General features: G+C 39.5%; 4 protein-coding genes across 5 annotated transcripts; 2 read left to right on the top strand and 2 right to left on the bottom strand.

Annotated features, from left to right (window-relative positions):
- Positions 1-792: 792 nt before the first annotated feature.
- LOC134882685 (cell division control protein 42 homolog) lies at positions 793-11851 on the bottom strand. Its single transcript, XM_063910542.1, is given in 7 exon segments — positions 793-2347; positions 5287-5358; positions 5360-5485; positions 6016-6125; positions 6296-6368; positions 6803-6943; positions 11758-11851. Coding segments are annotated over 6 exon segments (576 nt in total). The 5' UTR covers positions 6908-6943; positions 11758-11851; the 3' UTR covers positions 793-2257.
- A 528-nt stretch (positions 11852-12379) lies between these two features.
- Positions 12380-14801, bottom strand: snrpe (small nuclear ribonucleoprotein polypeptide E). The gene is made up of 5 exons (XM_063909931.1): positions 14603-14801; positions 13700-13726; positions 13535-13597; positions 12916-12994; positions 12380-12603 (listed from the first exon to the last, which is right to left on the bottom strand). Exons 1-5 carry the CDS (start codon positions 14654-14656, stop codon positions 12548-12550), a joined length of 279 nt encoding a protein of 92 aa, XP_063766001.1. The 5' UTR covers positions 14657-14801; the 3' UTR covers positions 12380-12547.
- Positions 14802-15436: 635 nt separating this feature from the next.
- acot8 (acyl-CoA thioesterase 8) lies at positions 15437-19684 on the top strand. Its single transcript, XM_063911357.1, has 6 exons — positions 15437-15670; positions 16277-16413; positions 16881-17106; positions 17409-17566; positions 18220-18411; positions 19043-19684. Exons 1-6 carry the CDS (start codon positions 15471-15473, stop codon positions 19159-19161), a joined length of 1032 nt encoding a protein of 343 aa, XP_063767427.1. The 5' UTR covers positions 15437-15470; the 3' UTR covers positions 19162-19684.
- A 621-nt stretch (positions 19685-20305) lies between these two features.
- On the top strand, positions 20306-25243 carry ift52 (intraflagellar transport 52 homolog (Chlamydomonas)). Of its 2 annotated transcripts, none has more exons than XM_063911776.1 (14): positions 20306-20453; positions 20735-20894; positions 21010-21097; positions 21297-21426; positions 21535-21610; positions 21964-22035; positions 22128-22254; positions 22339-22422; positions 22536-22604; positions 22685-22839; positions 22931-23018; positions 23811-23919; positions 23992-24137; positions 24214-25243. In XM_063911776.1, exons 2-14 carry the CDS (start codon positions 20776-20778, stop codon positions 24253-24255), a joined length of 1305 nt encoding a protein of 434 aa, XP_063767846.1. In that variant the 5' UTR covers positions 20306-20453; positions 20735-20775; the 3' UTR covers positions 24256-25243. The 2 variants fall into 2 exon arrangements, with proteins under 2 accessions (XP_063767846.1, XP_063767847.1); XM_063911777.1 differs by having other exon boundaries at positions 20309-20443.
- Positions 25244-25869: the final 626 nt, after the last annotated feature.

Here is a 25869-nt window from a genome sequence, read left to right as displayed (position 1 = left end):
TAAAAAAATGAAAGGTTAATTTACAGGGTTCACTCTTAAACCGCTTGATGATCAATATTCGCTTTAGCAGGTTTGGGTTTAAGGACTCTGTTCAAGCAGAGTTTAATGCAGATCAAAACACTCTGTATGTATGGACCTCTGTGAACAATTCTGCCCCTTTAAAGTCTATCAGTTTAATTAAGAACACACTTATGTTTTCATTATTTTTCACACCATAGTAACTGCTCTCGGCTGTTGTTTCATATACGTTTTACGTCTCCTGATTGGTGATTTGGTTTCTTCTTGCCTCTTGGCTCTGGTGACAACAATCCACATTTCGATATCTAACTATCATGTTTTTAAGTAGAAACAAAACTACTTCAGTGAAGGGACAGAGACACCACCATCAGGACTGATAACGTTCTGGTGGACAGCACCCCCTGCTGGAGGAACACCTAATGACCGGCTCCTCCGGCTCTGATGCGAATACAAACTGGATGCTGTGCCACGTATTGCTTATTAAATGTTTCATGCCAGCAAAACATGAAAGGCACATGAATCAGTTAATAAACTAACTTATCGTATCAACCATTTAAAACAACAACTCTTCTTCATTTGATCCAATGGATGAATGAATGGTCCAATCCAACTGAGGTTTGTAGCTCTGGTAGAGGTTTTGTTGATGAACACAGCATTACAATATCCTACAGAAACTTTACAGTCAAGATGGTCGGAATACATTTGTGTTTGTAGCTATGGTTATTCTATTGTTCGGCAGTCACAATATAAAAAAGAATGGCAAGGGAAACATGGTAAAGGCAATTAAGGTATAAGTTTAATATTTTTTTAAAGAATGCATATACAAAGAACAAAGACTTTAGACAGAGCATTTGGTTTCTGCACCAAAACAACAACAGGTTATAATAATTATACTGACTTTGGGCTGGAAATGAACCCAACTCTAAGCCACCAGTTAAAGAAAAAACAAGGACCACCCAATCACAAACAATCTTGAACCAAAACAGTCTCTCTGCCGTTGGAGGTTTTCTTTTTCTTTTTATTAACTGAACCAATCAGAGCGTGTTCTTGGTATACCTGGCAGGTAAAGAGTTCATATGACCCTTAAAAATGTAAAAAGGAGTGAAAGTAACCTTTTTTTTAATATATTTATATATATAATAAAAAATAAAAACAGCACAAACAGAAAATAATGAAGAAAAAAACAATATTTTGGTAAAAACACCTGGAGCCTACATCAACATCGTGTGCCATCTTACATTATAATTACATCTGTTAAAACTAGCATGTAGAAACAAAGATCCAGGGCTCAGCAGCCACGTACAGGTCGAGCGGGTACAGGAGAGAAGGCGCCGAAATCTGACGGAAATTCATTCATCTAATCTGGATCTGCTGATGTCAAACGTGTGTCTCTGCTGTACCCGCTCTAAGTGTACGGGGATGACCCTCCCTTGGTCCCTGGCATCGCATGAAGAACACACCGCTCGTTCCGCTAACACTGTTTGAGTTCCCTGCATCTAAAAAAAAATAAAAATAAAAAGGCTAATTCCTTTAGTGGAACCATTTCTACCGGATGCCTTTTAGCTCTTCACGTGGTTACGACTCTCCTTCAGAAAAACAGAACTGGATACTAAATGGCAATATGTTACATTTCTCTGGATGTGGAGTTGTATTGCCGCTTGTTTCCTTTAGTGGTTAAGAGCGCGTCTTTCCAGAACATGGAATAAATATCTTGTCTAGTGAAAAAAAGAAGGGGGGGGGGGGTATTGGCAAACAAAACACTACTTTGTTAGCATTTCTATTGGTGGTGCTGTTGTCAGCAGTGTGATCAGCACCCAATCAGACAGCTGGGATGGGCTAGGGGGGGGGGCTTTATTTCTATATATCCATGGAACCCTTTACATTGGCTGAAGATGTCTAAATGACTTCTAAAAGTTGACCTGGCTGCTTCAAAATCTATCAAAAGCTCGACAGAATGGATTCTACTTGTATGTAAGCTCGATATCTGGACCCCCGCCGAGACTATGTCCACCTGCTTCTTCGTATTATTGCAGAGAGTTATCTGAGGGATGTTTCACTTCTAGTCTTCTCTATGGAGGGCGGGGGGATGTGTGTGGATGTGTGTGTGTGTGTGTGTGTGTGTGTGTGTGTGTGTGTGTGTGTGTGTGTGTGTGTGTGTGTGTGTGTGTGTGTGTGTGTGTGTGTGTGTATTTAAGATGTATGTGTAATGTGTGTGTGGTTTGAAAAAGGTGGGAGCCTCTCATAGCAGCACGCATTTGCGTTTCTTCTTGGGCTCTGGGGGCTCCAATGCAGCCAATATCGCCTCATCAAACACATTCTTTAGGCCTTTCTGTGAACACAAACACACAAACAAAAATAAGCTAAATAAGGAGGCAACGCAAGCACAAACAACTCAGTAAATAAAGAAGGTAGAGGGGGAAACAATAGCAGCTTAAAAAGGAGGTAAAAGAACAAGTGAGTCGTAAGAAACAGTCGGATAACAGTGCTGGAAATGATTTGAACAAAAGACGAAGGTTGTGTGAAGCTAGGGATTAAGTGTCAACAACAACAAATCACATGCTTGTTTGAATGCAACGTGAAGCTGAAAGCAACAGGCAGGTCAACGAAGGAGGAGGAAAAAGGAACCAAAATCACCATTCCGAAAGCAGCATTTCGTTTTAGCTCACCGGCTCTGCTGTTCAGATTAAAACTGCTGACTGAGTCACTATGAAATAACAATCAGCACAAACCCCGCTGGACTCGACTTTGTGTTTGGCCCTGAGCTTACACCATGAGCTCGGTCATGTGAGCGTGAGCAGAGTTCCTCACACAGTGTGGCACTATGTGCAGTAAACCGGTAAGCCCCTCAGCGCCGCTTAACTCCAATACTAACGTGTTTTCTGACAAAGCACTGGGGAAATAAGTGAGCCAGAAAAAAAGGAGGGCAAGTTAATTTATCCTTTATTCATTCTTTTCACATTTCACACAATTATAGATTCTCTTTTTTCCGGTGACCAAGACGGCATGATGCGCAGCAGTTACGTGTCATACATAGAGAGAGTTGGGCCAATGAGACAGCATATTTCAAGCTATATCTACATCAATAGTATCATTTAGTTCACTTTATTAAGTATTATCTGGTAAAAAAAGGGCCAAACATTCCCTATATATGACAAGTTCTTAAAAGCCCCAGCTTAAGCCAGACTTCAAGTTTTGTTTACATCAACAGTAGTACAAAAAATACATCAGCAGTAGAAATGGAAGCTCTGTTTATGGCTGAGATCAATCTCAGTGTGGAGCTGTGTTAAGCCTCCACCCTCACCTAAACCCTCCCCGCATTGAATACTACGACAGGACAGACGGGAAGGATTGAACTCAAACAATGGCTACATCCCAAATTACCTCCTACATCCTCTGTTAGATAGCGCTCCACTGTTGGCCAGGAGCCATGCTATTGAGCCAAAGGGAAACCAGTGCTAATACAGAGTGTAGCAAAGCTGATACAAACCACAGAAGAAGAAGGATGTGAAGTAACATCAGCTGTTACAGGTTAGAACGGGCAACACCATGATCAGATGGTTAGTAATCAGGCCATACTGAGTAGTAGTTTGGGTCTGGAGTTTAAGGAAGAAGATTAGGGTCACATGTGAATTCAATTTTTGAGATCTGACCAAAAGGTTGGGGTTTTTTTGTTCTGAGGAAATGATTTGATCTCCTCAAACTCTCCGATTTAGACTTTTTTCTCAGATTTAGACTTTTTTTTTTTAGACTTTGAGTTTTTGTCAGAGATTTTCAGAAAACGTAGAATATTTTTTCCCTAAAATTTTGACTTTTATTCTCAGATTCCTCAAATCCCTGATTTCTGACTATTTTCCCCTAAATCTTTCCACAAATTCAGACTTTTTAAAAACAGATGTCTGACCTTTTCTTCAGAATTAAATAAATCAATCATCTTCCTTACGAGTTATTTTGGAAGCAGACTGATGGATCTGGTTCGTTAAGTGACTGAGATTGATCTAGATTCTGAAAGCAGCACATGTAAATACATAGTGACAGGGAAGGAGAAAGACGGGGTAAAAGAATGAAAATGCAGAAAGAAAAATGGTGTTTAGAAAAGGAAGAAGGAGGAGAGCAGTGGCACAGAGAGACTTTAGAATAAACAGCATTTCCTCTTTCTCTGCGTCTCGGGGGGCTCTAGGGCGGCTAGGATAGCTTCATCAAATACATTCTTCAGCCCTCGCTACAACGACAGAAGAAGATAGAGAACAAGAGTACAGTTAGCAGCAGCAAACACAGAAGAGAGGGATGGAAGAGGAGAGAGGAACATGGAAGAACAAGGAGGAAAATGTTAGATACAAACAGGAGTTGGGATGGATTGTACAGCAAAGAGAGTGAGTTGTCAGGGAGCTGAGATCCCCGACAGGAAACAGGAAATGACATCGGCAGCTCTGTAACGGTCGTGCCAGGGAGAGAGTCGGAGGAGGAAGGAAGGGGCAGAGCAGAGAGGCTCCACCTCGACTCCATCAACACTATTGTTCTCCAGCTGAGCGAGGCCCAGCTCATCTGTCCTCCTGTGAGGCATGTTCCCTGCTTCAGTTTCTAACAGTGGTCCGCTAGAGCCAACACAAGCACCAAGCCATTTCACAAGTAATTTCTTTCCTGCACCATTTGTTTCTCTTTCTCTGCATTTCAACAACGGACGAAATGGACAACAGGAGAACATCCTCTGCCAAAATATGCTCTTTATCTCCTCACCAAAAAATCTGCATGTTCACATTTCCAGAGGATGACTGATATCTTACCATGTTCACTAGCTGATGAAAGTGACCGTCCTTCAACACTACACTGTGCCCGTTCTATCAGAACACCTTTCACTATCCGAGGATCAGAGCAGGGCCACTCTTCCAGGAAAAAGGTGCAAAAGACCTGACTCTTTTCAATCTCACTGGACCTTATTGTTTGGGAAGATACCAAGTGTACTAACCGTCCTTACAGAAAACCCTACAAGACATTATTCTAAACGATTACGGATTATACAACCTATTAACGTCTCTTTAACAGTACTATAACGTTTTTACAGATACCAGGAAGCACCCTGACCTGAAGTTGTTATGGCAACACCACTGAACTCATGAGAAACAAAACTCCTAGAAAGCAAACCATCATGCAGACCAACAATTAGGCGTATATATGGACATGTTCCTCTTTCCTCCTGTATCCTACTTCTCGCCATTGAGATTTGAATCACGTGTGTCCAATGGTGTGTATAAGTGTGTGTTGAGAAATTACCTGCGTGAGGGCTGAGCACTCCACATATTTCACAGCCTTGAGGTCTCTCGCCAGCTTCTCGGCCGTCTCCGGGGGTGATGGGCTTCTGCTTATTCTTGGCCAGCTTCTCTATAGTGGAGGGGTCATCCCGCAAGTCAATCTGAGTCCCAACTAGCAGGAAGGGGGTCTTTGGACAGTGGTGGGTGATCTCTGGAACCCACTGGAGACACAAACGAAGGGTTAATGCAACATTGGACAAGATGCATCACAAGCTTTGAACATTTGGTATCTTTCCACACTAGCTGAGATCCACCACAGTACTGAATGCATTTTCTCCACACACGTTCTCTTCTGGACAGCTACAACATGTGGCCGGGTCTTATTTCCATCTGTGTTACTGATCGGTTTGTTGTCTTTGGCTAAGCTAAGGGGAGCAGTGGCTTTCCAAAGCTAACACTGCAGTACAGTAGCAGGTAGCTTTGAATATTAAAATCAGAGCCTCAAGCTATCTAGTTTGTTCCAGCTGACGGGGAAAGGTGTTGGCATTTATTAGCCGTAGCTCCTACAACACGGTTTGTATCAAATGATATAATAACGGTGTAAAAAAACAAAACTCTGAAATGATCAAACTATTAAGACAAAATATCCTTGAAAGGTCTGTGTATTTGAGATATAAGAAATAGTGAATACATATTTCATTGGGGAAAAAAAGCATTACTCTTTAGAGGGAATACAAAAGGAATGGCTTACCTTTTCTTTGACGTTTTCAAAGGAGGATGGGGACACGACGGAAAAACAGACTAGGAAGACATCTGTCTGGGGATAACTCAGAGGTCGTAACCTGTCGTAGTCTTCCTGACCTGGAGAAACCACAAACAGCATGATTAAGTCACACAGTCTGGTTTCTAGCGGTGGTACACTGAACAAAGCGAGGGGTCTCGGATGGCACCAGAGGTTTGAATGAATTTAATGTGTTTTATAAAGCAGATACCCTCGATGAACAAAAGTGTAGATGAAATTAAGAACATACCAGCTGTATCAAACAAGCCCAAGGTGTAGGGCTCGCCTCCGATCATTACAGTTACCGCATAATTATCAAACACCTGCAAAACACAGACAAAAAGAATGATGGTTAACTCTTTCTTACCAGTGGAATATGTTAACACTATACTAGTGGTAATATTCAAAATGCTCATTTTCACTTTCAGTATCTTCTAAACTGCCATGCATCAGGCACTTCTTCATAATTACTTTCAAACTGACTTTGTGTCCATGTTTACAATTATCACTAGTGCAAGCCAAAAAATCAGTTTTGACCTGACGAGAATTGATTAACGAGAACCGGATCCACATTGGAACATAGGAATCATGTGTTAGATTAAGCAAACAAAACGTTATGGTCTATCGTGAGGTTGTGCGCCGTTGTCAATAAGAATTGTGAAAGCTAACCGATATAAAAAATGAAGTATTCCTGATTAGCACGAAACTGAAATTACATTGATACCGGATTAGGTTAAATAGACGTCCACACACTTACCGTAGGTACATATTCAGAGGGGAACTTGTTTGTGGTGTAAGAGATGAGCAGGCATGTTTTACCCACAGCACCGTCCCCCACTACAACACACTTGATGGTCTGCATAGCTGTGATTTACAGTCTTCGCTACTCATTCAAGATCTGGAGGAGAAAAACAAACACAAAACGAAACTTTGTTAGTTTACAAAAATACCCCCTACAGCCTTCTGAGCAATTACACACTCATTCCTCCACATTATCAGTGCTTTGGGGATTGCGTAAGCCCTTATCCCATTTATGTAAAACCAAAATATTCTAGCTTGAATACTGAAAAACATTGTAATACTGTTTGTGATTGTGCTTACTATCTGCACAGGCCCAGGCTTCAGACATGCAACGTCACAAAAACATTAACAACTGAGGCCAAAATGAAGAATATAGCAATGTATCTTCATCCACTGTCCTGCGTTGGACGGTGTATTGAGAGCTTTTAGATATATATGGTGTAAAATCACATCCTGTTTTAGCGTTAGGCAGTTGTCGTTTGGTTCCCGGAACACAGGAAAGCTGGTAAAATAATGAATTATAACAAAATGACGTGTTTTATTAGTCTGTACTGAACAGGATAGTGTAGAGATGGTGTCTCAGGTACGCAGATGTAGAAGAGAGACTGAGGAGGGGACAACCAATTCTCTGGGGGAGACCTTGGAAAGCTCAACCCCAGATGTCATTTTCATTACTTGCCCATGACAAACTGTTAACGTTACGACAGAATGGACTTTGGCGTTAATCTGGAAGTTGAGGGGACCCGAGCCTCGAGTGAAAAAAGTCATTATCTACTTGACGTAAGAGTGTTTATGGTGAGATAACCCCGGCCCGTCACAGATTAATAGTTAGACCTCTGTGATAAACCACAGGGTCAAAGGAAGTATCCAGATGTCCAAATGAGATTTTATTTTTTAAAGGGGTTGAGGGGATGTATAGACCCACAGTTGAGGACACACTTGAGTGACATATCACCCAGTATAAACCTGCTTCACACGAATGCATCGCCCACTTTGTGTTCTGCTTGTATGGTGTGTTTGGGTGAAGAAAATGGGGAATAAAAGGACTGAATGCTAGAGAGCATGTGATCCTCGGCAGCATATTCAACAGGGTTTTATATTTTCAAATAATAAAGCATTGACAATAAACTCAGAACAGTCCCAGTACGGTCAAGCCCACGGCTTCAGAAAACTCAACAAGCTCCCAAAAATGGACCACACTGTTACCTCTTATTACTTTAAAGCAGGGGGAGTTTTTTAGGCCAGAAACTATTAAACTAAAAGACAGATGGAGCAGGGACACCATACTATACTATATGTATAAAAAATAAGCATAATAAACTAGGCCCAGACCGTGCTGTACAGTCTTTATAACATAGGTTTTCTCGCTCAGGCGATTAGACATGGATTCATGGGCAACAGTTTGACTATCATCAATGTTAAGTGAATAAATGTTTGGTTTTTTTATATAAAACATAGCAGGAGTTGACAAAAAACCACGTCACAGCCACTAAATATCCCCTTGTAGCCAACTACAAGTCCACACTTGGACAACAAAATATGTGCTTTGCTGCCGTAATGTAGTAGCTTGGTTGCCCACAGGGCCAGCGCTTGAAAATGTTAGCATTATCAAACATTCATTTGGTTTCAATGAGTACATTCCCACCGCTGTCAGAGGATAACAATGCCTACAAGAAACCTTAAAAGGACTTCTTCCAAGGAGACATCTTGACATATTATAGTAGGAAATAACATAGTTGTTAATATAACATTAGCAGGGGCTCTGTTCTTTGTGTCCCATTAAGCCATAACAGACAACCGGCAGGAAAAAACCCCGATCATGAACAAGCATGTACAGAATTCATGTTGGAAACGTTCAAACCAGCTGCTTTTTTAGCCATATATAGCAAGTCTTTGTGTTTAGGACTGTCTATGTGTTTTATCTACACCCGGGCTTTTCTTTCAGCAACATGTCAAAATACCTTAAATCTGTGTCTACAGTCGTGTCATGCATCCTGACGCATTGTGCATTTAGAGAGAGCACGCTATATGTAGTATGTGGACCACAGTATTCCCCTGTTTCTACTGCACAAGTTACAGTGTGTCAGTGCCAAGCCACTGCAGAGCTCTGCAGCAGTCTGTGGGGGTGGGGATGTCATTGAGTTGAGGAGGAGGAACAAAACTGCAGGCGCAAATTATTACAGTGTGAACACGGTTTAACAAGGGAACAAAACACAGGTGGATGTCCTGCAGACGCACAGGGAATTTTCCTGGAGGGAGTTGGTAGAGAAGGCTGAGGGGAACTTTAAACCCCCTGCAACTTCATACCCAATTTACTGAAGGTATACTTTGTAATCAAACTATAGCAGGAACTTGTTGTGGTAGTTTACTAAAGACAAATGTATGCAGTATGGTCTGGTTGCTTCTGGTGATGGTCAACTGATAGATTACACAGGTGGAAAAAGCCTTGGCTGAACCATAGACTCAACAGCTTGCAACCTTGACTTAGAGCCCGTTTATTTACTGACTAAACTGCGTGCGTAGCTATGATGGAAAACTACAGTTGTGAAATGGTTGAAGCATGCCACTCAATAATCAATAAAGCAATGCATTGCAGTTTAAATTAAGCCCACTAGAAAAAAAACTCCAAACAAGACTCTGTAATGTTCCAGAAATCAAACCGCACAATGTATAATAACGCTGGGGAAAATGAATGTAAAACCAAGATTACAGTCTTCTACAATTCAGAATAGATAGACAACTTCCACACATCGGTTTTTGTATTGCTTCTACAGTGAAACTAAATACTGCTGCTGATGTAAAGCAATCCCATATATTAGGTCAAGTTGTGGCAAGCGTTATTCTATAATTACCAGATTGGAATATTGTTGTTTGGCATTTTTGGAGTATAAATTCAGAATCACATCTTTTTTTTCTGGGGTGAAAATTCGGGAATCAAGGCAACTGTATATATAAAGATATCATTTGCATTACAGGCAACATTTAGTTTTAGTCATTTGAACTACTATTCTCAAAGAGAAATGCAAAAAGTGATCACTTTTCATCACTCCTAATAACTTGCAAGTTTAATTGATACGTCCTTTTGAAATATAAAGACTGAATACTTATACAAACATAACTCTGCTGTAATGGCATACTGTGTCACGCCCCCTTTATTATTACACAGCTGACTGTAGTACATCATGAATGAAGCACCCCTACTTACTTAATTGAGAATTGTTTTAAATTGATAATCAGATCGTTCCCCCAAGACTCAAATCAGAAGGTACCAAAAATATTCTAACTCTTACTACGTTTCTGTTTCTGTTAGGTCTGTATGTCATGTAGAGTTGTAGAAAAATGGAGGCACCCCCCAGATGATGAAAACCTGTACATACATGATATGTACTAGATATGTGTGTAATAAAAACACTGAAATGAACTCTAAAAGTTGAACCTGCATCACAGCGGGACATTTTATAAGCTTCTTATCTTTTGAAAACAGATGCTTCTGCTCACCTAGAATCAAATATCACGCATTCACACTGATTCAGATTCATTCCCTCAACGATTGGTCACAGTTGCCTTCTAAAATCATCTGTATCATATATGAAGTGATGCCCTCCTGCACAGGCTTGAAGAGCAAAGTGCTTGGACACCTGGCTCTTTGAAAGTTTGAGAGATAAACCCAAAGAGGTTTTCTTTTGATACTGACATAACATCCATGACAAGTTATCCAAAGATGGACTTTCTATTATATTACAATCCACAAAACGTATGACTGTGTAACGACAAGTAGGGTCAGATGTTTTTACCATCATAGGTGGAAGAAATACTCAGTAAAAGTAGAAATACCAAAGTGTAGGAATACTCTGTTACAAGTAAAAAGTCCTGCATTCAAATTGTTACTAGAGTAAAAGTACTGGCAGCGAAATATGATTAAAGGACCAAAAGGAAAAGTAGTCATTGTGCAGATTGGGCAATTTCACAATCATTATATGGTATGTTTTGGTTATAAATATTGATGTATTTATGTGTTCATCAAAGCTAGTAAAGGTGCAGCTTGTGGATTCACTCCAGGTTTTACTAGTCTTGAAATATATATTGAAATGGAGTAAAAGTACACGCTTTAGCTCTGAATTGTAGTGGAGTATAAGTACAAAGTAGCATAAAGAGGGAAAATGTAACTACCTCAAAAATGTACTTAAGAACAGTACTCGAGTAGATGTACTTAGGTTCTTAACACTGGTTACCAGCCGCCTACAGGAGTTAGTTTCGTCACATTTTAGGATTACACCTGAGAGTTGGCTACCAATAATGTTACTCACTAGCTTTAGCTTGGATGCCTGAGCTGCTGTATTTCGGCCACATCCCCGGCCTCAATCTGGCCTAATTTCCTGCCGACTGTTTACACGAACAATACATCAACTAGCTGACCCTCTTTTAACCAAGTCAGTATTGGAAACCTTTACTCAAGCACACAAACACTGTACTGTACCAGTAACGCTATAAACCCAGTTTTAAAATAAAACAAACAGCGAGTGTTACGCCTTCTCGTTAGCCGGCTAGCTAATAATGCTAACAAAATAACATCTACTATTTAATGCTTTAATCACAAGGCTTGGGAAACTGAATCTTCAATACTCAAATAACCAATATATTAGACATGAAAATATGGCTTCTTAATAGCTAAAGAAAGATGTAGTATTAGGTCCAATATTATAGACGGTTTGCTTTCTTAGCTAAATACGGTCCTTCTAAATAAGCTTTCTGGCTAAGCTAACCTTAGCGGATGCTGTAGCTGAATGAGAAATGCAATTTGACAATAAAAATCCATGTGCAACCAATGTACAGCATAATTTATACATACTGTGAGCATAAAAGCAAACCATAGTAATAGCTCAATAACAGTTTAAACACATTTCTCCTTACCGTATCTTCTATTTGTGTCTTTACGCCGGGCGTTGGCAGCTCCGCGCTAGGGGCTTCCCAGTCAACTGAACAGGGGCACGTTGCGTGCCTAGAGATGTACTTCGTCATCACGTTGATCGATGTTACAAGACTTATTTTATCAAACTAGGTCAAAAAGAGAACAACCAAGCAGCAAAATGTTGTAAAACCCACGTTGTAAATTAAGTACTCTCAAGGAATGCGTCACGATGATAGCTATCCTATAATATATACATATAAAAGGTACACATGATCACAAGGTGCTTTTACAAAGAACATGGGTGTATGAGTCGTGCATCCCAAGTTATTTTGCATTTCATTCAATCTGTTTTACGCACTAATCATTTTAACCTGTTTTCCCTGGGCGAAAATGTTCATTACTAATCCATTCCCCAAAAGTAATACAACAGCGAATGAAAATCTCTCACTAAACAAAATGGCCTTTTTAAATCCCTTCAACTTGTGTTTTGAATCGATTTCCTGTTGTGCTTTATTTGAAGCTGGGAGTTTGACCTACTTAAGTGCACAATGATGTTGTCTGCCACTAGATGGCACAGCTCACTGATCAAAACTCATACAAAGTACAAGGAATTGAGATACAAACTAAGAAAAGAAAACGTTTATTTTCAAAACCATTTTGTAGACAGAAACTAACACAATATTCAAGTTATACAAACAAACTCAACAGCATTTGCAACAAAAAAAAAAGAAAAGAAAAAAAGGAAAACATTTCTTTCTAAGAACAGTTTGATTTGTAGGCCCCAAAGTTGTCCTAGGTGGTCACACTCTGCAGTAAGGTAATGTTGTCTCCTTTCAACATGATCCTCCCTGGGAGACAGAGGAAGAAACACAAGTGGAGATGCGTCAGGAGAGCAAGATGATGGATGGAAATGGATACAAATGCCACTTTACTTTGGGACAAAACCCACTCAAGCTGGTGAAGGATGATGGGAAATCAAGTGTTACAGAACATTAAATAAAATGTCTTTACAGGACATAATATAAATTAATAAAAAAGACACTTGATAGACGCTGTGTCACGCCCGAGAAAGAACAGTATAGGAGAAATTAATGTAGTTTTCCATTTTATCAAATTTGGGTGAAAATGGCATTTTTCTACAACATGTAGGCTACTCTTACCCAGCGGCTTCCTGTTCTTAGTCTTCATGTGGACCTCTTCGGCATCATCCAGAACCAGGTTCATGTACTCATCAAAACCCTGAAAGAGAAAAGACAGTCAGGCCCAAAACTCACTTATCAATTACAATGCAAGCCCAGCATTTGCATTTCGCTCAGCTGCGGACAGATTTCATTCACTATCATTAACCTCAGAGTAAAAACTGAGCAACGTTCTGATGGCCGACATCAGCAGAAGATATACAAATAAACAAAGTAAAAATAGATAAGTATAAAACGAATGAGGGATCCTAAAATAATTCAAACATTAATACAGATATCTCATAATAGCAGCACGATAATATGCTCAATATAAATGTTTGAATACTTTTTGCATAATAGGACCTAATTTTCTCTGCATATACACTTTTGTCCACAGGTGCAGCTTGTTATGATACCCCTTCCCATAAACTGTAGCTTCAATACATTGTTAACCATTTTTTTTGAGTGCATCTTCAAGTACCATTTATCGTCAAATTCCAGGAGCACTACATTGTCCATTTGCACCATTTTGATGAAATGACTGAGATGTGTGTTCAAATTCAATAAAAACAGTAAAGAGCAAAAAAAGATGACTACTTACAATAATGCAGCCTTCTATCCGCATGTTCACCTGTTCGTACAACCAGACCTGGATCCGTGAGCGCTGGGAATGAGAAGAAAGAGATATTTAAATCAAATGTATTCACACAATTATAAATGAAATGAGTAATCAAACGATTGAAAAGTATTTAAATGAAATACTTACATTTTGAAGGTACCTAAAAATTAGGTTCTGACACTTTGAGTCAAGGAAATTATAAGTGTGAGATCAAGTACATACATTGATACAAGATAATTTGCACGCTATAGGTTTAACAATACAATGTTGAAACAAGATTAGATAGATATTGAACTGGCAGTGTGATCAGCAATTTAATTAAAACGTTATTTAACAGTTTATAATCTGGGATGGTGTCATGTAAAGGCAGTGGAGTAAAGTAAGTACATTTACTCAAGTACTGCAGCGTTTCTGCTACTCTGTACTTCTACAATTCAATGGTTAATAGTGTACTTTCAATCCACTACAATTATTTCAAACCTTTAGTTACTTGCACACAAATAACACTTAAAGACTAGTGAAACCTGGAGTAAATCCAAAAGCTACTCTAGAGCATCACATTAATTAAAATGATCTGGACCTTTACCAGCTTCGATAAAGACATTAATGCATCAACAATTATAATCAAAACATATTAAATAAAGTATTATGAAATGGGCCGATTTGCATAATAAGAACTTTTACTTTCGGTACTTTAAGAATATATTAAATCAGGTACTTCCACTTTTACTCAACTACAAGACAAGGGTACTTCTTCCACCTCTGTAAAAGTACGCTAACATGTCTAACATTGCTGACTGCAGTTTAGCGGGCTATGCTAACAAAGTGGATACACACCAGTCGTTTGAATGCACTTTGAAAAGCATCAGAAAAAAGGTAGAAAGGGCATTTTAAAATAAACACACACATCCTAGTTGTTACTCAAGTGTTAATCACACCCTAAAGCTCGGTTAAAACTGGAAATGAATGACTAGCTTTATGCTAATAAGAACGGTTAGCCTAGCTGCTAACTTACTGCAACACACAATTCAACGGAATCAAAAAGGATACAATGGGCTGCACCATAACCTTCTGGACCTTCTGTCCTTGTCCCCTGTACGCCATCCTTCCAAGAATATACCAGCGTTGGGTATATATAAAAAAATTGCACCTTTAAGTAGAGTGCACAACAACGAAACGCTCACGTTCTGAGGTTAGCTTGCTTTAATGGCGGGTTTCTTCCGCGTGTAGTGGTTGGTTGGCTGTTATAAAGAGGTCACATGGATGTAGAGCAGCGCCCCCGCAGGTAGGAGGTCGTTACTGCACCATCCTTTTTCTCACTACAGTAAAAAACAAGTAGGCCTATATCCAAAAGAATACACAATATAAAATATTCTGGATAAATTAGAATGTTCTATAAAAGCAACACAAATATGCATATGATTCAGAAGCAGAAACATACATACATAGAAAGTATATCAATTACAATTTTGCAAAATAGCTGTTTGTTCATGGTTATTGAGAGGAAGAAACCCAAACTGTGAGTATATAAGTACAACAAACATTATATAGACACAAAACATTGACTTCAGGGTTGGTAGAGTAAAAAAGATATACATATAAAGGAATAAATCTAAAGAAAATAGTGATAAAAACAAAACGTAACATTTCAGGTAAAATATTTACATTTTACCTTTTAATAGTGGTGCCATATTTTTGTAATCTTAAGTACAACAATTGAAAATCTGGTTTATAGTCAATCCTTTTATTCTTGTAAACGTGAAATGTTAGGGATTTTGCGAGGAAGTTCAGGGGATGTAGTTAGCTGTTTTTTGGATTTAGGGCAGTTCAAATCTACACTCCACTCCAGAAGGTGGCAGTAAATACACCCAAAAGCAGTTTGATACGCACCATTAAAACAGATAAGAAGAAGTGAAACATGGCTGAGAGTGAAGTTGGTGACAGGTCTGGCTCTAGCCATTCAACAGCCAATGATGACCATCCAGGGGAAACCGTATCCCTGAAACCAGCTGAGGATGGAGGCCCGGAGACTCCTGCAGCCCAGCAGGACCAGGACCTCAGAAGCATCCTGGCCACCAGCGTGTTGAACCTGGAAGAGCTGGACGTGGACCTGTACAGGTAGATGTGAAGTTTGGCATATAACCAAAGTTGGGATGCATTCATATCCTACTGTGATTACGATGTTCCTACATGCATTCAGCGGTAACGTCAACGTTCAATGCGTAATTTCTAATAAGGGAAACCCTGGATATCTAAGTGCATCAAAAGTAAAAGTTTTTATTGTGCGTAATGGCCCATATTTCCGTATCATATCTATTCAATGATTGGATTATTATTATTAGTATTCATGCATTAATGTGTTCATCACAGCTGGTAAAGGTGGAGCTAATTGAAGTCCTTTGTTTACTGCCCCTCAATATCTTTACCTATACCTTTGTAACATAGCTCATGTATTAGCTTAGGATGTGAATATGCAAAGGAACTAGTAACTTATGTTGGTAGTAGAGTAAAACGTGAAAGATTGTACGCATTAAGCCCACCTACACTACACATTTGCAAAGTTTATGAAGGATAGTTATGACATTACATTTTTCAGTCATTGTAGCCTTCTTTAATGCTAAGTTCAAATACTGTCTGTTTAAACCTCACTGAAATCTACTGTACCTCAGCAACATCTAGAGGCTATGTTAAATACATTTCAAATTCTTCTCTATTTTTCCCCAGAGGGACGCACCACTGGGTGCCCCGCAGTCAGCGTCTGTTTGGGGGTCAGATAATCGGTCAGGCCCTTGTAGCTGCTGCCAAATCAGTCAGCGATAATCTCTATGCCCATTCCCTCCACTGCTACTTTGTACGATCAGGTAAGATAGCTTTGTTTTAAGGGCCAGCAATAGTGCTGACTGAATTTATGAAAGGGGGCTCATAAATCCCACACATTAAATGTGTGATGTGTGTTTATTAACATTATTATTTTAATATAATGACATTTTCATTTCATTTTTTATGATATTTTTGACTAATGTGTAATTATTAACAGCTATTAATCCAAATATACAATGAATGAAGTATATGCGTATAATCTAATGTAAATATATGTTTTATATCCATGGAATAATCAGGTTAATTGTCAGTTTTCCCAGCAGTTATCCTGTATATTTATTATTGTGTGATATTTATATATTGACTTTTTCTTTATTATTTATATAATTACATTTGAACTGATTGTATTATGTTGTTAACTCGTGTAATGCCCGTTACCCTGCTGCTGTGAAATCCCGCTCTGTTAAATCAGTAGTTTCCTCACAGTTGTGTTTTGGGCGTGTTTCAGGGGATCCTAAGGTCCCCGTGCTGTACCAGGTGGACCGCACCAGAGACGGACGCAGCTTCACGGTGCGCTCTGTCAGGGCCATCCAACACGGACAGCCCATCCTCATCTGCCAGGCCTCCTTCCAGATGCTGCAGCCGAGCCCGCTGCAGCACCAGTTCACCATGCCGGTGGTCCCCCCGCCCGAAGACCTCCTCACTGTGGAGGAGCTGATCCGCCTTTATCTCAGGTAAACATGTCAATCCTATATCATCAAAGGAACAATGAACAGGTATCCCATATATTCTTGTTCTGTAGCCTTTCCTTTAGCCTTTACTTGAATTACCCTGGTAAAAAAATACATATGCCTAACTGAAATAAGTGCAATGATATGATAATAATGATGCATTTCTTATAATCAAAAACAGCAAGAACATAAAGGTCAGAGTATTAAGAAATAAAATCAATAAATAGCTTCAACGGAAACAGACCATTACCTTTTTATTGTTATTGGTTATTTCATTATCTGCTTTTCCTTCTGTTGTTTCACAGTAAACCAGACCTGGCAGAGAAATATAAACTAGGCCTGAACAAACTGCTGGCCAACGAAGTCCCCATCGAGATAAAGCCGGTCGACCCCCCAGTCTTTTACAAACTCACAGCGAGTGAGCCGAAGAAGCTGTTCTGGGTGCGAGCTCGAGGACATATTGGTAAAAAGGATTACACATTTCATTACAATTCATTTAGCTGACACTTTTATCCAAAGTGACTTACAATAAGGGCAAAGAAGCCACTAAGATACAAACTCAGAACAAGAAACATGCAGATATATATGCTTCAAATTAGCCAAAACCAAGAGATGTGCTACTTTTTTTGGGGGGGTTAGGTTTGATAGCCAAGATGCAATATAAACGCATTTTGCATCACACATATTGAATAGCATATACTCCACTAGAAGTGTATCCCAAAAGGTTGATCAAAGGTTGCGGATGTGCTTAAACATTTACACCACATCAAAGTGAGTTCTCAAATGTAATACTTTTGATACCTAACAGTGTCTCTGGTGAATATTTGTGAGACAAGTTCCATGAACTCTTTACCTAGGCAAAAGTAAGATCTGCTACAGTGCTTTTGTTAAAATATAATGTGTCACTTAGATCTGTTTACTCCTGTTACTTACCACTACACAAACAATGTTCAGACAACACCAGGATCAAATTCCACGAGTAGAGGTTTCAATTTATGACACAAGGCCTTCTTAGTTAATATATGACATGTTGATGGCAAGCAATGAAGCATTTAAAGGCTATTTTTTAAATGGAGTCTGATGCAGTGCTCACTATGCTACTGTGTATTCCTGCAGGTGAGGGAAACATGAAGTTGCATTGCTGCGTTGCCGCTTACGTGTCAGACTTTGCCTTCCTGGGCACGGCACTGCTGCCCTATCCCGGCTACAGGGCTCAGTTCGCCGCCTCCCTGGACCACGCCATGTGGTTCCACAGCACGTTCCGCAGCGACGAGTGGATGCTGTACGAGTGTGAGAGCCCCTGGGCAGGTCAGTGTGTCAGAAACCCCCTATTGTGCTCTCTGTCAGACAACCACACCTTCGGGTCTTTATCACTGTAGGAACTTTATGACTGATGACCTGGAATTTAATTTAAAGCAGTTCAATTTGATTGGATCCAGATTTCTTTCACTTAAAACTTTTAGAATTTTCTCAACAAACATAAACATAACAGCTTCAAGTATAGGTTAAGGTAAAGCAGGTTAACACGTATAAGGAATTTCTTAAATTCTGCATGCACAAATTCAGTGTAGGGAATTCATTTGTTAAAAAAAAAGGAGAACATATAGAATTGTTTTAAAAAGCTATTGTAAAAACATTATACATTTCAAAAAAGTTTATAAGAAAAATAAATATATGAAAAAATAACTTCAATCACAATGTGACAAATTACTGCAAATAAAATATGTGCAGCATATCATAATTCTATAATGATAAATAAAATAATCAATAAGGCTGCATTAATCATGCAACCTGAATTTGACCTGTTTACTGATGGGATAAATGACTGTATGTCTAACAGACCTGTGTTTGCTTACATTGAACTGATCTCTTCATATTCCTGATATTACGTGGGTTTTTATTCTACTGGTATGACTTGTTTCTTATTTTCTATATGCAGGCGGCAGCAGGGGATTGGTCCAGGGCCGGCTGTGGAGGAGGGACGGGGTGCTGGCTGCCTCGTGTTCCCAGGAGGGGGTCCTGAGAGTCAAAGCAGTCACACAGCCCAGCAAACTATAAGCACATTCATCAGATTTAAATGAATCATATAACTGTATCTTGAGCTGTATACATAAGTGTGTAATTTTATTATTAGTATTAAAAAAAATGTAATATATTTTTGAATTCCAGTCAATAAATAATGAAAATGTTAGAATGGGTGAACGCTTGTAATTTGTTTTCCATAGCCACAAAATGTCTCTGCATGTTCACTCATAGTTGTTTGTGAAATTAAACCATGTGTAGTTAAATTCTACTGCAAAGACTTGGTTGTTATCTTGCATGTTGTCACTGGTACCACCGTTTCTAAATGTCGAAAAGGTCCAACAAAGTTGTCATCAGGATGGAATAGCGCCTATCATGCAAAAAGTCCTTTCTGTAGCTCTTATAACGATTCGGGAAAGCTAATGCAACCTTCTCTGTAGTTTGAATCTCAAGGTTTGTTTGCACAGCTAATGAAATGAAGCACTTTAAAGTGGGACTGGATTAGGACATTCAACAAAATAAACAATTTGATCCAGCAACGTAGACTTAAATTAGAGCAATAAAGATAAACGGCCTGGAAGAGGAAGAGTGTGATCCTTCATGAGAGACTCAAAAACATAATGATTGTGGGGCAGGACAGTGCAAAACTGTAAAGATTGTTGACAATGCAATAGGACCTTTGGATCTGCCACAAATAGTTTACTTCTACACGATGGCAGCCTTAAAATGCAGTCCATAATGGACACAAATGTGAGCCAATGCATTGTAAAAAATAACTGGGTGATGAGGAGGCCACCTCAGGGAGTATCAGGACATTCTGATGTACAGTTTCAAAATAAAATACCCTTGAAATCTCTTATAAAGAAAAGAAAGAAAGATGTACTTTCATTAAATCCCCGTGGGGAAATTTGAGAATTCTGGCTGCCATATGTACGGCGCCGGGGAGCAGTGTAGGGAACGGTGCCTTGCTCAGGGAGACCACGGTAGCACTTGGTCTTTCAGGTCTTCTTATATGAGCTATCTCGTTTGTAGATTATAATAAATAAAAAAAACATGATCCAATATCAGGACATTTTGATATTTCAAAAGAAAACAGTAGAATCAAAATACAAAAAATGATCCACCCGACTTCATGGTTGCTAAGTGGTTAGCGCCCATAGTTACCACTGTTCTCCCATCATGCATCACGCCTAGGAGACCAAAGAATGTAACTTGGGCAACGACAACCATATATAATGAACCTTTAATAGGGTGGAAATTAACTTTATCTTAATTCAAATGGATGAAAGGAACACGCCTTCATAGCAGACGTCAAACGGTAACGTAAGGTAGCGACGCTAAGCTAATTATTACTACACGGCTAACGTAACATAACATGTAAGGAGATAGCTTTGTTGGCTAACAGTATGCTAACGCTTGAACCGTTATTTCAGAGACCTACTAACGTAACTACAGCTTTATCAAGTTAATATTCGGCGAATGTTTACTTAAAAGTCACGTATAGCTAGCCAATAAAGCTGTTAACTCAATGCATAGTTAGAGAAGGCAGCTAATGCATCGAGGGCAGTTTATCTAGTTGATCTAACTTGGAGTTCCAACCTGTTTCTAGGTGTATGGATGCTTTAAGAGAGTGAATAATAATAAAGAAGAATGGAGAAGGAACAGCACAACACTGTGGTCTTCAATGTCTCGAAGAGAGAGCTGTTTACTACGAATAATGGATACAAAACCATGCAGAAAAGACTAAGAGCTCAATGGAAAATCCAAAGGTAATGTTTTTTAAACAATAACAACCTCTGCTGTCTTTGGAATCAAGAACATTACATTGTATTGCAATAATCTTAAGAAGACACTCAGTTGTGAAATGAATGCTGTCACCTCCAGTTTGAAGGATGAACTTTCTCTGGAGAAGCTGAAGGGCGTCAAACTGTGGATAACTGCAGGACCCAGGGAGAAGTTCACAGCTTCAGAGGTGATGTACCAAAAGAGAGAACACCTATCATTGATTTTTAAAGGGAAAACACACATTTTTTGGTATTTGTCTTAGCTCTAGGCATGGTAGATGGTTGAAATGTGAATCCACAGCCACATCAACATGGATTTTGTGTATGCTACTTTTAATTTCTGCACACAAAAGAATGTTTTAGAGAGTTGTCCCCATTTCCTTTCAGCTGGAGGTGCTGAAGCACTACCTGGACGCAGGAGGAAATGTCCTGGTCATGCTCGGTGAAGGAGGAGAAACGAAATATGACACCAACATCAACTTTCTTCTGGAGGAGTTTGGAATAATGGTCAACAATGGTGCATATTTAAATTGATTGAAATGACATAGTTGATGCAGTTCTGGGCCCTTTTGTTGTAATTGTTTTGCAATCGGTGGCATGTGTTTTTTCTTCATCACTGCTGCAGATGCTGTTGTGAGGAATGTGTACTTCAAATACTTCCACCCTAAGGAGGCGCTTGTGTCCAATGGTGTATTGAACAGGTTTGTTGCTCACACATTTTGTTATATTCAATACAAATCAGTGACTTTTTGTAGCTTATATGTATATGTTTTTAAACTTAGTTGTACTAATTGAACTAATAAAGTCATAGTTTGTATTATTTAAAGTGTGGTTGTATAACGTACTCATCCCTAAATCCCACACCACGTCTAGGAGTCATTATGAGGTAACTTGCGCAATGCTAACCTTTCAAATTTAGATCTAAAGGGGCATGCCAACTGCCATTAACTAAAGCTAATACAGTTGAGTATGGATGAGTATCTCATACAACCCCATTTCCCCTTTTAGATAGTTTGTAATCAATGAAGTTGTAATTGTCTTTTTTCTTGTTTAGAGAGATTAGCCGGGCTGCTGGGAAGGTGGTCACAGGCAGCATCGAGGATGAAAACGTTGGAAACAATGCTCAGTAAATGATTAATAATCCTATCTTCTGCATTACATACTCAGCTTAGTGTTTTGAAGAGGTTTTTAACCCACACTTCTCTGTCTTTTTCGCAGGGCTCTCACATTTGTGTATCCGTACGGTGCCACACTGAGCGTGATAAAGCCTGCTGTGGCTCTGCTTTCAACGGGTTCTGTCTGCTTCCCCCTCAACAGACCCGTCCTGGCCTTCCATCAAGGAAAGGTAGATTTCACACTCCTTCCCAGATCATACAGCAACATGTTTACTTGTGAGATGATGTTAAAAGATGTCTTGTGTCTTATTTAGGAGGCTGGCAAACTGGTAGTGCTGGGTTCCTGCCACATGTTCAGTGACCAGTACATAGACAAAGAGGAGAACAGCAAAATCATGGTGAGTTAAGTTGACATTTAAATATAATTGTAAGTCATATAACAAATTAGAAGGGTCTCTTGTGGACCTGTTAAATAATTCTGCACAACATCTTGTCTTTCTTTTTATTCCAGGATGTCTTGCTCCAGTTGCTCATGGCTGATAATATTCAGCTGAATCAGATCGATGCGGAAGACCCAGAGGTGAGGAAGTATACTTGACTAGAGAATGGCACCACTCATATTGTCTTTTATTAAAATAAGCCGCCCATCTTGTCCCTCAGATCACAGATTACACCATGTTGCCGGACACAGGGTGTTTGTCGGATCAGCTCAGAGTGTGCTTGCAGGAGGGCGATGAAAACCCCCGGGACTTCACCTCGCTCTTTGATATGTCTTTGTTCAATTTGTCAACTGACACCTTACCCCAAGTCATCAGGTGAGAATGCATAACACACACATGAGAAGGGCTGTCCTTGCTTTGCTATTCATTCCCTCCACAGCTTAAAATAATTTGATGTTTCCTGCAGCGCTTACAAGCAGCTGAATGTCAAAGACGAGCCGCTTCAGCTGATCACCCCGCAGTTTGAGACGCCGCTGCCTCAACTCCAACCCGCTGTGAGTGTTAGTCCTGGATACTTGGTGCAGCTGATTTTTATTTTCCATACATGCAGATTAATCCTAAAGTCATATACAACTAAAATATTAAAAAGGAGGCATCTGAAGTGGTGCAGGAGTCCTCAAACCCAGAAATTAGTCAGCATTTTAACCCTTCCAGTCCCCTCGCTCAAAGTCAAGTAGGTTGTTGGTTTTGAAGATTTTAATATTTTCTTTTTACAACAAATGAGACTAGTACAGCTTGGCAACGGTGACAAAGCCATGCTGTAGTTTGGTTATATAATAACTTATTACTTATGGCCGTGGCAGTTAGTCTTCAAAAAAATAAAATATATTAAAGTGATGTTTAAAAACGACGATCACTAGCTGCAGGGGTTATTTCTGCAAAAGCCAATGGAAAAATCCCATTGCTTTTTGTTGAGAGAACTTGTGCAATGCCAATTTCCTACAAAAATGTCCTCCCTGCACTGCTATATTATGCCCATTTTAGATTCATAATATTTTTCGGGTATCTACTAGAACCTGTATACATGCTTTATTGCTCACATTCTCATAACGTATTCACCCTTAGTCTTAAATGCTCTTTTTGACATCACAACCTTAAGGTGGACAGTTTGTTTAAGGAACAACCACTAAATCTGGTCTGTTTGCATTTCTCTGCGGATTGATTTCTTTTAGCTCCTATACCTGCTTTAATAAAACAATGATTGGATATCTCACTGTTTGGAATAAGAGTCTTTCCAGGGAACAAAAATGTTGCGTCAAGCTCCACAATGTGCTTTTTTGTCTTAGGTCTTTCCACCTGCCTTAAGCGACTTGCCTCCCCCCATGCTTGACCTGTTCGACTTGGATGAAACCTTCTCGTCGGAGAAAGTGCGCCTGGCACAGCTCACCAATAAATGTAAGTTCAGTACTTTACTGGTAAACATTAGGACTGTTAAATCTGTCAGTTATTAACTGGTTCTGTTTACAGGTTCGGACGATGACCTGGAATTCTACGTGCGGAAATGTGGGGAAATCCTGGGGGTGACGCCCAAGTTGGATAAAGAGCAGAGGGATGCCAAGCACATCTTAGAACACATTTTCTTCCAGGTGGTGGAGTTCAAGAAACTCAACCAGGTGAGAAATGTACAACTCTTACACAGAAGTATATGCATTGAAGGCAACGGTCTGACAATGAATTGCCCTCTTGCAGGAGCATGATGCCGACACAGACGCACCGTTCACTCCGTTGTGATTGGAGTCAAGACAGTCCATCTCTGCCTTTTAACACACTGCAATATGACCAGAGGACTTCATAGTTCAGGAAAAAAGGGGGACCATAACAGTAGTAGTGGACTACCACCATAATTGTATAAAGATTGTTTATTACCTTCTATACCTTTTCATTTTGGCGGGAAAACAAAGACACTGCAAGCAGGTGAAGTCATGGCTACATTTATTTAATTATACTCTTTAAAAAAACATTGTAAACAAGACACAGGGCTCTGCATAAATCCCCACACATGGATCCTGGAAAACAAAGAATTTCAGAAGTTGGAACATGGATTTGCAGATTTTGCTGATGAATAAAAAATGTGTATCTGAACTGAGCATCTTACCTTAACATGACTTCCAGTTTTTGAATCCACTTTGATTAATCTTCAATGGAGACAATCAAAAACCATGTTCTCGGCCACATCAGGGGGAAACTTCAGCTCCTGAATGTTGCGTTTGGATTTTTGGACTCCATGTTGCCTCCAGAGCACTGGACTCCATGCCGGGTCTTGGACTATTGTTTTCAGATTTAATCCCGGACACATCCCATGACATTCGAGAGGCAGTGAGGTCACTGTAAGACTGGTCAAACACAGCAGCCTGTTTCAAGTGGGGAGTGGAGGACTTTCCCTGTAGAGGCACAGCCAGGTAACAGTTGTCGGTCTCTTGAGCATGGTTCAAAGCCTGACAGGGAGAAATGGAGCCCGAAGACATGCAGAGAGAAGCCAGGATGGACAGCCTGGGGTCAGATCCGTCAGCCATGGTGTCGTTTGACACTCTCGACGTGGACAGTTCCAGCGACGAAGCGGACAGCAAACTCTGTTCCCCAAAAAACTTCCTGTCAAGCTCCATTGGAGACGGACACTCGAAGCTTTTCATGTCTTGTAGAAAATTGTTAGATTTTATTTAGAATCTCATCGTGTGATCAGAATGTATCTTGAGAATAAAACCAGTTTTCTTACCTTTAATGACTGAAGCTTCTTCCATTGTTTCTTTGGGCCAGTGAGTGTCAACTTAGCTCCAGATGGGTTTTAAACTGTGGAGGCAGCTTGTTAATTGGCCCAGCTGGAGGCTTAACAGGTCATCAGTCTGCAGGAGGTAGGGGAGCCAACAGCCTGGTAGAGGGGCAGATACATTTTAGTCATGATCACTTTTTATCTTTTATTAAATGTATATGTATAATATTAAATAAATGTTGTGTGTTGATTTTATCTTCTGATTGACATTATTATAGTTTTAAAGTCCAACATTTTCCCGTTTTAGGAACTTCTCCTGAGCAATTCACAAAATTAAATTGGGTTCCAGAGAAAAACTATTGACTTCTTTTCTTCAAATCGTTTTTTTTTCTTCACATTTTGAAGAGAAACTGATAAAAAAAACAAGGAAAGAAATGGCAAATATCCACATTTGAGAAGTTATTTCTGAGGTATTTCTAATTTTGCCAATCAATATATGGTTTTGATTTAAATCATTATATTTGTTTGTGTTTTGTTACATTTTTTTTTTTGTTTGTCGTTTTTATAATTTTTTTGTGACATTTATTTGTATAAAATTTGACACACCTTTTATTTTGAAACTCCCCACCGGACGTGTT

The sequence above is a fragment of the Eleginops maclovinus genome, chromosome 20, assembly GCF_036324505.1.
Source record: "Eleginops maclovinus isolate JMC-PN-2008 ecotype Puerto Natales chromosome 20, JC_Emac_rtc_rv5, whole genome shotgun sequence".
NCBI classification, from domain to species: Eukaryota; Metazoa; Chordata; class Actinopteri; order Perciformes; family Eleginopidae; genus Eleginops; species Eleginops maclovinus.
This window is presented reverse-complemented; position numbering and strand designations above follow the sequence as displayed.